The 14526-nt window shown below is 38.5% G+C and overlaps 1 protein-coding gene across 1 annotated transcript; it reads left to right on the top strand.

The window, feature by feature from the left end:
* Positions 1–5624: 5624 nt before the first annotated feature.
* LOC147864601 (pentatricopeptide repeat-containing protein At4g13650-like) lies at positions 5625–7887 on the top strand. The gene is made up of 2 exons (XM_087318718.1): positions 5625–7333; positions 7445–7887. The coding sequence occupies exons 1-2, from the start codon at positions 5625–5627 to the stop codon at positions 7788–7790; spliced, it is 2055 nt and encodes a 684-aa protein (XP_087174844.1). The 3' UTR covers positions 7791–7887.
* The last annotated feature ends 6639 nt before the right edge of the window (positions 7888–14526 follow it).

Here is a 14526-nt window from a genome sequence, read left to right as displayed (position 1 = left end):
ATGTTTTTGAGAGTCCATCGTGGCTATATTTGTAAATAGCCGAAAAGTCATATTAGTATAAAAATGACTTAGGGCAAACTTTTATAGATGTGTTGTCATTCTTGTTGGTGCAAGGAGGAAGAGAGTATGTAACTGTGTACAGAGAGAGAGAGAGAGAGAAAGAGGTCGTTGCCTCTGTTGTAACCGCCACCTGTGGCGAGGATCGTGAGCACGAGGTCGTTGCCTCCGTGAACTCACTGTTGTACATTCTAACATAGTGATAGTTTGCAGCCTGTGGGCTACCGTGGTTTTTTTCCCTTAATTTGGGTTTTCCACGTAAACATCCTGCGTACTCGTCTCTTCTTCGTGTCATGCATTATTTCCCGTTTTCTGTGTATGATTCTAAGCTCGGTTGTGGCCGAGCGTTGCGTATAGGGAGCGTGTAGTTCCCATCAATTACCTCATTCATTAGGTTCCATGTTCTTCTAAGTTTTAGTTTGGGAACCAATTGAGTTCAAATGTCGGGCAATCGCATGCACTGGATTGGACAATTGGGCTTTCTCATAGTTTATTTTTAATGTCATATAAGTTGTTGATTGAGTGGTAAATGGTTTAACGAAAGAGGCATATGGAGTTGCACTTTGTTATTAGTGGAGTGAATTTTTGTGGCATAACAAAAGTCGTATTTAGGTTGATAACAAAGTCATATATCAATTCAAGGTTACCATATGGTAGTTGGATCCATGTAAGAGGCAAAGTGGCAACATGTTTGAATCGTGCAAGGCAAATCATTGTGCATGAACTAAACATTTTGAGGTGTTGAAGTTGATAATATATTGCTTCAAATGTTTCATCGGACATTGTCGCAACATTTCGGCGATATCATTTGGAAAGGAGGAATGATCATTTGACACGATAATTCTAGTATGTTGTCAATTTGCATGATTAAGATATGGTTTTGCACTTCTTGTCGTCTAGGAACATGGAGGGTAGAAATTCTAGTAGTGGATGGAATAACATACATATTAAACTTGTGGAAATGATCAATAAAGTTGCAAATAGTGACCAAGTTCTAACAAATAACACTATCAATCATGTAATTATCATAATAAAATTGTAACTAACAAATTCAACACAAATAACATATCTTATTGCTATCAAATACCTTTTCCTAAACCGTCACTCTTTCTTGTGATCAGAATCAAGGGAAGTGAGTACAATATAATGATGTGTGCAATTATTGTCCAACAAACCAAACAAATTTTAAGGTTTCATGAAGTTGACTCATGTGTGCAATGGTTGAATTGGAAAATGACAAATCACAATGTGTAATGGTAGGCCAATTGGTTGATTTAAAACATCAACCCAATTCTTGCCTTTGACAAATTTAGTGATGTGCAAGCCAATGTACTCACAAGTCTAATGGTAGATAATATTGTAACCTATGTCCAATGCATGTTGCCATGTGGGATGGGGATTGCCCGATTGTTAATGATTTTTATGTGCATAATATGCATTAGCCATGTCAAAAGTGTACCATTAACAACTTCAAACTTTTTATTCAAAAGTATACATTGTTGAATTATAATAAAATACATTACATGTGGAAGTGTTGTCACTATCAACATGTAAGATACATAGTCATCCTACTAGCGACCTTTATGCATGGATTCAACAATTCATTCATTATGAATTTTTCATAACTTCCTTTAGAGAAATCATGTGATTGGATATGGAAAGCATTGAAGTTGATTGTATAAGGGGCGGAATGTAATGCCACTAAGAATTTGTGAATCTTAAATTGCCACGGAGGTGATTGTTTTACTCTAACAAATGGAAGGGAAACCACAAATACAACTATATGTGCTTGTCTGCTTTCTAGTGCTCGCAATGTGTACAATTTGGAATGCAATGCATTTATGCACAATGTTGTCCATCAAAACAAATACACATTTTCCATTTAACAACATGCACAATAGTTCGTATTTAGTAAATAGGGGCCAAACAACATGGAAGGAGTTAAGGCATCCTAACACCTCGTGGATCTGTGTCTTTTATTCAATAATAGGGATTGTCTAACATGGTAAGCGACCTGATGTCCAATGGCATATTGGCAAGGTCATTGATCTCTTGATCTCTTTGTTGATGGCATGGTATGTGTGATGGCATCACATTGAAAACATATGCTCAATTCTTCTTCAATTTCTTACAAATGAGCATTGACCTACTTTCAAGCTTTGTTAATGTTGCCTTCGATCCCATCCATACTCACATTGTCTCATCTCTTTATTTAGTAATTTAGAGATTCTCATCTCTAGATGTATTTATATACCCATCGGTTGTTTTTTGTATATTTTTCATTTTTTCTTCTTTTTCTTCTTTTATAGATTATATATATATATATATATATATATACATACATACATACATGTGTGTGTATATGTATATATATTGACTCTCTATATTTTTATGCTTATTTATTTTTATTGTTTCTTTATTTATAAATCTGAAGTGGTATCGCCTATAGTAGTATACGTTATTGTGCAAGGCACAAATTTGATGTAATTTAGGTCTGAATGTTAGTTGCAGTCAAATAATAATGGAGTGTTTACGAATTAATAAGTTAAAAGTAAGTGAAATATTGTTATTTGTCTTTATCCACACATAAATATATGTCTGAACATGCACACAACCTTGTCACATTGCATTTGTTGGTACCCACTCCTTGCTATCAAGTTAACGTCGTACTAGGAAATAATAACTCCATGGTAACAATATAAAGACCAATGTTATGGCCATTTGACACAATACCTCACGATTTTCCTTGATCAATACAATTGGTTAGCCCTATAAATCATAGAAATTAATTGGGTAACATATAGACAAGAAAACAACATTCAATTACTTTAATGAAATCCCTTTATACAACTTATTTACGTGCATCATTGCTCATAGGATAAAAAATATACATACATTGAACTTTTAGTAATTCCATATAATCAACCAACTTTAATGTTATGTGGGGAGTCGGGACATTAAGAGAGGGAGAACCCTTTTTCATGTCTACTAGAGATCAAAACACATGTGTGCATGCATCCTCTTGGCATCGTAAACAAATATCAAAGATCTATAGAAAGAGAGAAAAAGTTTGATAAAGTGTGTATTGTTGGTTGGTAAAGGTTGTTCATAAAAATTGAGGTAGTCGTCGTACACCAATTGAAAAACAATGTTTGCCTTGATCAAGATAATCATGTGTTCTTTCCCTATATACCCGAATGTCAATTTGTGAAAGTAATGAGTGATCTATATATAACACACGAGGAATGTAGCACATTATGGAAAATGATGAGTAGAAAGGGAGAATTATGCAACCAATTTGCAATGAATGATATTTATAAATTGTAATGTATGAAATAAATAATCATGAAGGAAAATGTGAATATCCAAATTAGTAGACATGGTAAGTTGTGACATCAATTGACTTGAGGGCCATTAGGGAAATCGCTAAAAGTCCCAAAAAATGTTTTCATAGCCTTATATCAAAGCGTAGTTATGTTTATGAGGTGGAAATTGAAATAGAGAAATAGATGTCCAATGTCATATTTTGAAACCTCATGAGAATGTATTATTGATATGGACTTCATAATGCCAAAGTGGTGAATTGTGATGTATCATTCTACACTCGTATTTGTGGGAAAAGTGCCATCAATGTTGAAAGCCATTTTTGGGAGTGATTTGTTGCTTGTGTGTCCTCTCAAACTAAGAGTTTTTATAGAGACATGACAACATACCTTGTTTGAGACTTTAACCTAGTATAATACATTCCAAATCACTAGTTTTTAACACCTCATCATTAACTTGATATAATTAACATTTTATTCGATAAATAACATTTTCAATAATATAAAGAAGATTTATGGGGATGTTGTTGGGGGTAGGGGAGAGAGAGGGAGAGGGGGAGAGTGAGGAAAGAAACGAGGATGGTATGGTAGAATGAACCGGTGGGGTGTCAACGTGGGGCTACAATTGACATTGGAGATGTTAAAATTTGAGGTGGGGTGGTGAGCTAGGAAAAAACTCTTTCATGTTCCCTTGTTTTTGACAATGATGATGATGTTGTTGACGATGACGATGACAACAACGACGTTGGTGTTGATGTTGTTGTTGTGGATGGTGGTGGTGATGATGATGATGTTACTCGCAAACACACACACACACGCACACACTCTCTCTCTCTCATTCTTATATTTCTTTGATCATCCTAAAACCTCATAAATTCCATGTGCCATAATCTTAACCCTATGTCAAGACTTGCCCTCATTGCTATGGGCATGACCATAATTTAGCATGTGGTAAGTTTGTATCGTAGTATTCTAAACACATGGATAAAGTGTGAGGGTTAAACGCAAGTCTAAAGAAGGGATGATTACTTTTAATCCTAAGAATTGAGACAACCCATAAGGGCCAAGCATGAATTTCCTTGGGCGCCTTTGGTCTAACTATAAATATGAGGCCTAACTACCCTCGTTAGAGACATCATGAATTCAACTATATCGAGACTATGATCTCATGGTGATAAAAATCGTGTAGCAAGTGCGCCAGTACCAGGTATGACTTGATGCCAAGGCGGTGGTATGGGATGCCGATCGAAGCTCAACTCCGTCTCGATCTCTCCGCTCGGGGGTGGTCGGATGGATTTGCACCCTTCCTTCTCTCTCCTATCTTATCTATCTATCTGTTATTTCCTTGTCATATGATTACATTAGGATTCAACTCTAACGCTCATGTCCTTGGTAGTAGTGCCAAAAAAGACATGTTGGCTCTAAATGTACTAATTGAGTGCACAACATTGAATGAAACAAAGTTTTGCCTTCACAGATATCATAGGTCAAGGGGTCTGGATCATTGTATACCCTATTAATGGCGAGTCAGGCAAGAGTAGTTGTCAAGCACTCTCGAACTCCTAACCTCAATTATCCTTAACCTTACGAACTTTTACTCTTATCAAGAGTTTGGATGGGCCGCTCTTGCAACCACAAAAATGGGCCAGAATACATGCAATTCAAGAATTGAGGCACAATGGTCACAATAATGTTGTTTCTAGCTCTTGATAGGTTAACATGATATAGAGGTAACTATATCATGCGACTTCAATAGGAGGCGTGATTTGAAATTCTTGTTTTCATATACTTCTTTGTAAACAAAGGGGTGTCATATAAAGGAGGGATTTGGGTTTGGGTACATCCATGCCATGCTTCTGATGATGTATGTGGTCATAAGATATAGTACATACAACTTGAAAAACAAAAGTTATTGCTTAAAACTCAATGACCATATATGTCTGATCTATCGAATTTTCTTTTTGCTTTTTTTCTTATTTTTTAATGTTTTCTTTTGGTTTTGTTTCAAAATTTTAGGCTTATTTACCTCATAATAAATAGTTAATCCAAAAGTATGGTATTTATCATTCTTTGAGGGTGTTTGTTTTTCTTATGCGAATGGTTGAAACACACGATAGCATTCGCGTATGGTACGTATGGTTCATACTATGCTACTATCATCCTCTTAGCTGCTTGGAGAACACACACAGACAAGTGAAGGAGAAATATGTTATTATCATTCATACATGCTTTCCAACGAGAGGAATGGCATGTTGCAGGGATGCAGGTTTGTATTTCTTCAGTGATACGAGCCGACAGGCGACTGTCTCCGGTCATGGTTTTCCATCAGAAAGACTTCATCCATTACAGATCGAACAGAAGAGGGGCCTTTCCTGGAATCTGTATTTCTGCAAGAAAGATCCGAAAAAATGGTCCCCAAAATCCATCAAATCTCATGGAAAAGACAAGAAAGTGCTCAAGAAAGGACAACAAGAAAACGCCAACCCTGTGTCTCTTTTGAAAGTCATGATCAAAGATTGTGGTAAAGAGAGGAATCTTCCCAAAGGCAGGTATATACACGCGGAGATAATTCAAAGAGGCCTATTCAGGAAAGACATATATCTCAGCACTTCACTAATTGGGATGTATACAAGATGTGGTGAGGTAGAGAAAGCAAGGAAAGTCTTCAAACAACTAATCCCGGCACAGGATGTGGTTTCATGGAACGCTATGATATCTTCTTATGCTCACAAAAAAGGTCTTGAAAACGAAGCGCTATCCCTCTTTTCAAATATGCGAGCTGAGGGCCTCTTGCCAAATGCGGTTACATTTTCATGTATTTTGAAGGCTTGTGGATGCGTTGGTTCTGTTGGTCTGGGAGAAGAGATCTATGATGTTATTCAGAAGAAGGGGCTATTAGACCACGATGTGGTCCTTGGCACTTCATTAGTGGATATGTATGCCAAATGTGGGTTTCTTGTTAAAGCTCGGAAAGTTTTTGATCATCTTTTGGTTCGGAATGTAGTTACTTGGAATGCATTGATTGCCGGGTATGCAGAGTTTGGTTGCGGAAATGAAGCTTTAGAGTGTTTTAACAAGATGCACAAAGAAACTAGCCTAGTCCCTAATGAGGTTACATTTGCTTGCCTCTTGAAAGCTTGTGGAAGTATAGGATTGGTTGAGAAGGGAGAAGAGATACACGCCGAGATAAGCAAAAGGGGATTGCTGAGGAGCAGTATTGTCCTCGGCAATTCATTAGTTGACATGTATATCAAGTGTGGTATGCTCACAAAGGCAAAAGAAGCATTTGATGAGCTTGCGAGAAGAGATGTGGTCTCTTGGACCACATTATTGTGTGGGTATGGCCAACATGGACTGGATGACGAAACTTTAAAATGCTATGAAAGGATGCAGGATGAGGGCGTCCAACCTGACGCAGTCACATTTTGTTGCATCCTAAAATCTTGTGGTAACAATGGACTCATTGAGAAAGGAGAAGAGATACATGCCGAGGTCCGAAAGAAAGGGTTACTTTTAACTAAAGATGTTGCACTCCACACAGCATTAGTCTACATGTATGCCAAGTGTGGATCCCTTTTGAAAGCACGACAAGTGTTTGATGAGATTGCGATACACGATAGCATCTCCTGGAATGCCCTCATTGCTGGATATGCACAAAACGGACTCAATGATGAAGCTTTGAATTGCTTTCAACAAATGCGATATGACTGCCTTTCTCCAAGCTCAAGCACATTTGCTTTGGTTTTGAGTGCTAGTGGCTGCATAGGGTCAGCCAAGCAAGGGCAAGAGGTACATGCCGAGATCATCATGAGAGGGTTATTGGAACATAGCATTACACTCGGGAATGCATTGGTGGATATGTATTTTAAGTGTGGGTTCTTTTCAATGGCACAAGAAATGTTTGAAAAGCTTCCTGAAAGGGACAATCACTCATGGAATGCACTTATTACTGGGTATGCTCAGATTGGTCATGTAAATAGAGTTTTCATCTCATTCACTGAAATGATGGCGGAAGGGATAGTTCCAAATGTGATAACATTTGTTTTGTTGCTGACTGCATGCAGTTATGCAGGTTTAGTGGATGAAGGGCAGATGTGTTTAGATACTATGAACACTAATTATTCCTTAGCTCCAAAATTAGAACATTACACCAGCCTGGTTGATTTGTTGAGCCGGGCTGGATGCTTTAACAAGGCTATAATTTTGATCGAGACCATTCCAACTTCAGATCGCCGTAGATTGTGGTGGGTTCTGTTAGGTGCGAGCCTAAGGTGGGTCAATTTGAGTGTTGCCAAATGGGTCTTTGAGCACTGTATGGAGTTGGATGGCAATGATGCTTCTACATATATTTGCATGAGTAACATATATGCAGATACTAGTATGCAAGGGGAGTTCCATTGCCATTTATAATATATGATGCTAACAAACTATGAATATGATGGTTACAATTAACCGACCTCCAAGATGCATCATTGCAATAAAATTAACAATAAACCAAATCCAAGAACATCATTGGTGGCCGCTCCATACCAATTAGCATAAGTAATAGGTTAAGCAAGTAATAGAAAGAACAACCTTGATGACCATATGTCAAAAAATTGGAAAATTAAATTGGTTAAATGCAATAATAGGAAGAATGAACTTCTCTCACTCACTCTCTAAGAGTATACTAATCTTCACACTTTCTGTTTGACAAACTTAAGCTGTAAACCTCTTGCAATCCCCTCCTTACAAAGGTTGAGGACTTTAAGGAAACTTTCTCTTTTTCTCCCAAGTGTGACTTATCACAACCAAGAAAGTTTGAACCATTAGTAACCCAGGAAACAATTCCCTTTCTACCTGGCTGTTATGGGCAATGCAAATAGTACAGTGTAGTTACACCAGAAAAATCAATCTGATGATGAAGAATTAGTGATTGTGGATAGGGGCAATTAGTTATGGTGATGTATGTGTATGTTATGGTGGGTAGAGGCAATTGCTGGAATTGGTGATGCAGAGGAAGAGGCGCTCATAAGAGGCAGCCATTCTTGTGGCGGTGAAAAGCTTGGATGCACGCTGGAAGCATAGCTGACCCTTACGTTGGAGTTGGCCAGAGGCATGATGATGGATCACGAGCCGAAGGGCGGCTGTAAGAGAGGCGGGGGCATCAGTTGGTGAAAATGTATAACTTATTTCTTCCTCTCCCCTTGCCCCTTCCTTCACAATGATTGACTTTGTGATGCTTGCGAATCGGGTAGCAAGCAATGGCTTTCCACACAGCATTGCCTCGAGAAGTGTGTGATCAAGCCCTTGTGAACGAAGAGTTGGATTGACAAAGATATCAATGGCATTATAAAAGTCAGCCAACTGGGCGGGGGAGAGGATGCCCAAAACCATGACATTAGCGGGTGCGAGGCGTTTGAAACGGACTGCCCAAGGGCCATCCCCAGCTAAGAGGAGGCGTGTATGCGGGGCCTCAGCTAGAATTTCCGAGAATGCCTCGAAGAGCAACGGGTAGCCCTTATCTTTGACCAACCTTCCAGCTGCACCCAACACAAGTTGTTGTTGATTAGTCCCACTCAATCCGAGAACTGTACGAAACGTTGCTCCTGCCACTGGGTTGGGGCGGAACTGTCGCTCATCCACCCCATTCAAGATAATGTGAACATTCTCAGCCCCAATCTGGTATATGTTTTGCAACACATCACCGACGTGATCGCTTGTTGCTACATGGTGAGCATAGCTAGGGAAGAATTTGACCTCCTCGGCCACACGAAATGTGCGCTCGGTTAGCGATTTTAGTAAATCGGGTGCACGGACCTCTCCTGGGGCTCGAGTAACATCACGGATGATGTCGGAGTAGATAATCTCATACGAGATTCCATGCCATGAGACGACGGTGCTGGGTCCCAAGGATTTAGCACGATCTGGGGGCAAAGCTACACTTTCACTATGGACAATGTCGAATGGGCGCGTAGAATTGAGCTGGACAAATTCCGCCCATGCGGCTTCGATATCCATCTTCCCCGAACCATCAGGACGAGAAAACAAGTGCAAAAACAATCCTTTGTCTGCCCATTCCCGGATGTCGGCCTCAGCCCGGGCCTTGTTGTGGCGACTGTCCATTTCAGACGAGGCTGTGGTCGAGAAGACATGGACGGTGTGTCCGCGCCTGGCCAACAATGTGTGTAAAACGAATGCATGTCTCTCTAACCCTCCGGGACTGGACGACCGGAATGGCCATTTCTTCACGAACAATGCTATGTGCAGATATTGGGCGGGAGGTGGTGCGAATCCGGCCGTCCATCCGAGGCCTAGAATATTCCAAGCGAACGGCAAAGCTCGTAAGTCTCCAGGGAAAGGATTAGAACGAGATCCCGGCGGTGATTTGGCGTGAAACTGACACGCTGCAGAGGCGGCAGAGAAGGCTAGCAGGTTTGGTTGACCATGAAGATAACAGAAAAAGAAGATGAGAGAACCCAAAGCAAGGGCCAGAAATAGTATCAGCGTGAATCTGACGGAAGCCATGGCGGACATTTACAGAGCTAGGGTTAAGCAGAAGGATTGCTAAGGGTTTAACATAAGGATGCAAGATTGATGAATCGAAGTGTGTCGGATTTGGTGGTGGGTTTTTCTGGTTTCTGTCTGTTTGTGAATGCGAGGAATTAGGGTTGGGCAGAAACTTAGGGTTTATGCAGGGATTTGGATGATGGCCAAAGAACGTGAGCGCAGAGAGAGCGAGCGAGCCTGCGCCATGATGGAGGCGTTGTCGTGGGCACGTTAGGATTTTTGTTCTATTTTCAAATCCAGAATAAGGAAGGTTTCGAAAAGTAGGCCCCAAATTATCTAAAATTACGAATGTAGCCCCAATGCCATCTTTGGACAAAAAATGAAACCCCATCTCATTATCGTGTGTCTCATACTAATCTCGAGACACATGGCACTAAGTCGTCACCGTGGCGCCATTTTGTGGCATACAGACCTATCTAAGGAACAAAAACCCCAGGTATGTATTCAATGTATGCAAAACCCCGACTCTAGAAAGCAAACTGTGACTAATGGGGTAACCCTTGGTCTTGAGATGATTGTCACAAAGGATCCTTCCTAGGCCTCCATTCTCCATTGACAGCGATGCATGGCGCAAATACTTACCCATAAAATGCCTACATTTATTACATTGGAAATAATGGCATGGAAATGCCTCCCACTATTATTTAAAATAGATCTCCATATTGCAGATAACATGTAAAAACTAAATTTATTTGAATCTCTCTGTCTCTCTCACTTCAATTACTTTTTAACCATATGATCACGACGTCATCAAGATTATTGACAACCAAGTACATGAAAGGCATGTTGGTGTGTGTTTAGAATGAATGTGGGAGTCATATTGGTTGTTGTACATGGATTTTTACAATGGAAATAACGGATGTGATTAGAAGAGTTTTCAATGCAAGACACATCTGAAAATGAAGCCTACTCTAGATGTTGAGAGGGCCAAAATCGATCTCGTGTGGTGAACTACAATGTTGTCGAGCTTGATCTCCCACTATGGGTTCATATGTCCAAAGTTGACATGATCATCCCCTCTAAAGTGTAAACTTAGAAAGAACCACAACTCATCCTCTCACTACAAACCTTTGTTTGCATGACCAATAGAATAATCAAAGTTATCATGATGTGTCCAATACATGCACCAATATCACAAATTTGCATATATCATTTGCTACTACAATGGATATTTGAGGCTATTTCACATATAATGGTTTACATTGTGTCGGTGTCACGTGCCTTAGTGTGACATTTACACCCCCTATTTGAACGCATTAAAATAATGAACCACTAACTAGTTCATGGCGATAACATATGGTGACATTGAGATGCAAGGGGGCGACTACAATCCACATATCCTAAATGTAAGAAAGAACACACCATGCCAAGTAAAAATACTATAGTGCTTTGGTTTTTACGAGTAGTTTTCCTATTGCAAGCACGCATTTCATGTTTAGAACCTATTGAGAGAGGGTGTTGAGTCAATACCTATGGCCTTGACTCAATAACTTCATGAGGGATGATCCTAAGTTTGGAGAAGAGTGAGAAGAGAGAAGGTGGTTTGCACATATTTTTCAATGCGAGTACAAATGCCATATTGCACCATGGGTATTGGGCATCAACACACTTCCGATCACTTTGTCCTTGGTCAATTGTCTCTTCATCTCATAAAATATTCTTTCACTCAAAAAGAGCAAAAGAAAAATTGAGGGGCAAATAGGTTTGTGCCATGCATCACTAGTTGGTTTGCAACAAAAACACAATGATGATGCTTCACATGAAATTGCATAAACCCATGACCAAACTCATGCAAAGATAACAAGCCAACAAGGAGGGAACTTTGTTTAAATTAACGAATTACGGGCCAAGTGGCAACCTTCCAATCAACTAAGATCATAGGGCCATAACCACCTTGACATTTTTAAAAAAAATTAAAAATTGCACCATAGTTTCCATTACCAATCTAATAAGCGTATACAAGACATATAATGATACAATCTAGTGGCGGGTAAGATATCCCCCATTATGTCATAATTGAAACCAACCTCCACCTATGGAGGAAACAACCATCGAGGGGGCGCATATTGCTAATCCATTTTGTCATTTCTCTCCACAAAAATAACCACCTTGACATTGGATGTCATTTCTCTACATGAAAAAATATGGATGTGAGGAGTGATGTGTCCCTTTACTACATTAGATTCCTTAAATATTTAATTCAAAATTTGATCGCTTTATTCTGTTAGGCATCTTTTTGTGGTAATGCATGTACATCTCATCTTTAATCCAATAATCCTATGTATGCTTCCTTCCCTCGAGTTTCTTAATAGTATAGACATTATGCTTAAGTCAAGCATGTTGTCTTTGCATGTTGTCCATAAAAGGTACATCTCGTCTTTAATCCAATAATCCTATGTCTCCTTCCTTCCCTTGCGTTTCTTAATAGTTTGAACTATGTGCTTAAATCAAGCATGTTGTCTTTGCATGTCGCCATTAATTTTCCGCACTTCATAATAAGAAATTTATAGACGACCCTCTCATACATATTTATGTTTTTGGAAAATATGACTCGCGTGTAAAAAAAATTACAAACCATTTTAGGCCCTCGTTAACTTTACTTTCTTGCCTGAATGTTAATGTGGTGATCCAACCATTTTAATGAAAAATTGAACTTTCTCTCTCCTCATTTACCATATCATGAAAGAGAATTCATATGCTCTACTATCCCTCTTCACTCGTAATCCATATATGTTATTGCTTTGTTCTTCATTTATTTACTTATTGGATGCATCTTACATTTGCTCAATCAATTCCTCCAAGCTCTAGTATATGCTTGTATAGTGTTTCCTATGGGATATTCCATGAGTGCACATCTCTTCGCTTACACACATTAAGGAGGAATGTAGCCACTTATTTGACATGAGATCGAGCAATCAAACAACCTAAAAGTTTCTCCTTGATGAAAAATTGAACTTTTTCTCTCCTAATTTACCATATCATGAAAGACAATTCATATACTTTAACTCACGCTTAATCCATATATGTTATTGTTTTGTTCTTCGTTTATTCATTTACTTGAGACGTCTTACATTTGCTCAATTGATTCCTTTGAGCTCTAGTATATACTTTTATAGTGTTGCCTATGGAATATTCCGTAGTTGCAAACCTCCTCACTTACACGCATTAATGAGGATTGTGGTCACTCATTAGAGACGAGATCAACAATTCAAACCACCTAAAGGGTTTCTCCTTGATGTGATGCCTTTTATGGATGACTTGATTTTGCTTGAATGTTTCCATCATGGGTTGTTGATGAGGGTAAAATAAAGTGATAATGAGTAAAAGAAGGAAAGACTTTCTTAAGAAATCCAATAGTTCTGTGCATTTGATGTTATTCATGTAGTGTTGTTACAAACATGGGCTCAAATCATGATTATGATGATATACCACTTCAATGATGTGGTAATACATTTCTTATATTAATGGTTAAAACTTGCATATTTCCTAAAGGAATGATTCACAAGAAATTGCTACTCTCACACATGTTTTGTTGGTCTTCAATTATAGATGACCCTCAATAGCATGACTTTTAGTGACTTTTGTGTTAACACATTGTCCAATGAGTTTAACAAGCTATATTTGTGAAAAATAGAGTATGATTGTTAAAAGAATGTGAGTTCTTGATATCCCTTTTTGTACAATATTGCCATGACATGTGGTAACTGAATGTTAGGAATTCAAAAGGCTTTTAGGGATAGTTACCCAAAAGTACCAATGGCTTTATATTCACAATTTTGTAAAAACGATGTTTGCAATTTGTAATGCATGTTGTTGGCCTAAGATGCCTTAACATTGCCCATAACGGTTAATTGAAGGCATCGCCCATTCTAGAGGGTTTTGTGGAGATATCCCATCTTCAGAAGGGTTTGATTGATGCAATTATCACAATGGTGGATCAATTCATTAACATGGTAGTTTTTTCTTCAACCACAAAGACTAAAACTAGTAAGGAGACAACATATTCTGTTTTCATTAGCTAACTAGCTCAAGTTAATCAAATCAAACAATTTCTCACAACCTTGGGCATCCAGTTGATTAATGTGACTCTTTTTGTGGATGATTTTTCTTGTATCTAAACATATTGTAAATTTTGGAAAGTGTTGATGAACAAATTGCATGTGGTCCAAAAAGGTAAGTACAACCAACAAATATGCTTCTATGTATGTACGTATTAACATTTTTATAATGACAAGAATCACAACACGAAATTGGGTACCCAATTTTATAGACTTCAAGAAACTTCAACGATAATGTGTATTCTCGATAACATCTACCCATTTTTGACATTTTATGACATTGCCATCCTACAATAGTCCTTCATTGATGGTTATAAGGTAATTCATGCCTAGTATTTATTATCATATGAATGTCATGACCTTACTATAGGTCAACAAGGAAGAGGGTTATTTGTTGAAACCACAATTTATAAATCACAAAATTGGAATATTTTACTCGATGATGTTTTAGATACGTTTCCTTGTGTTTGATATTATGTTTTGCTTGCACCTAAAATAACTTGTAGTGATGCACAATTTTGGATCTTGGACTAATAATG

This window comes from Azolla caroliniana, unplaced genomic scaffold (genome assembly GCF_043228905.1).
Source record: "Azolla caroliniana isolate FFs.n. ecotype wild unplaced genomic scaffold, voAzoCaro1.0.p SCAF_4, whole genome shotgun sequence".
In the NCBI taxonomy this organism is placed as follows: Eukaryota; Viridiplantae; Streptophyta; class Polypodiopsida; order Salviniales; family Salviniaceae; genus Azolla; species Azolla caroliniana.
The sequence above is the reverse complement of the archived record's forward strand: the minus strand, read 5'-3'. Positions and strand labels throughout refer to the sequence as shown.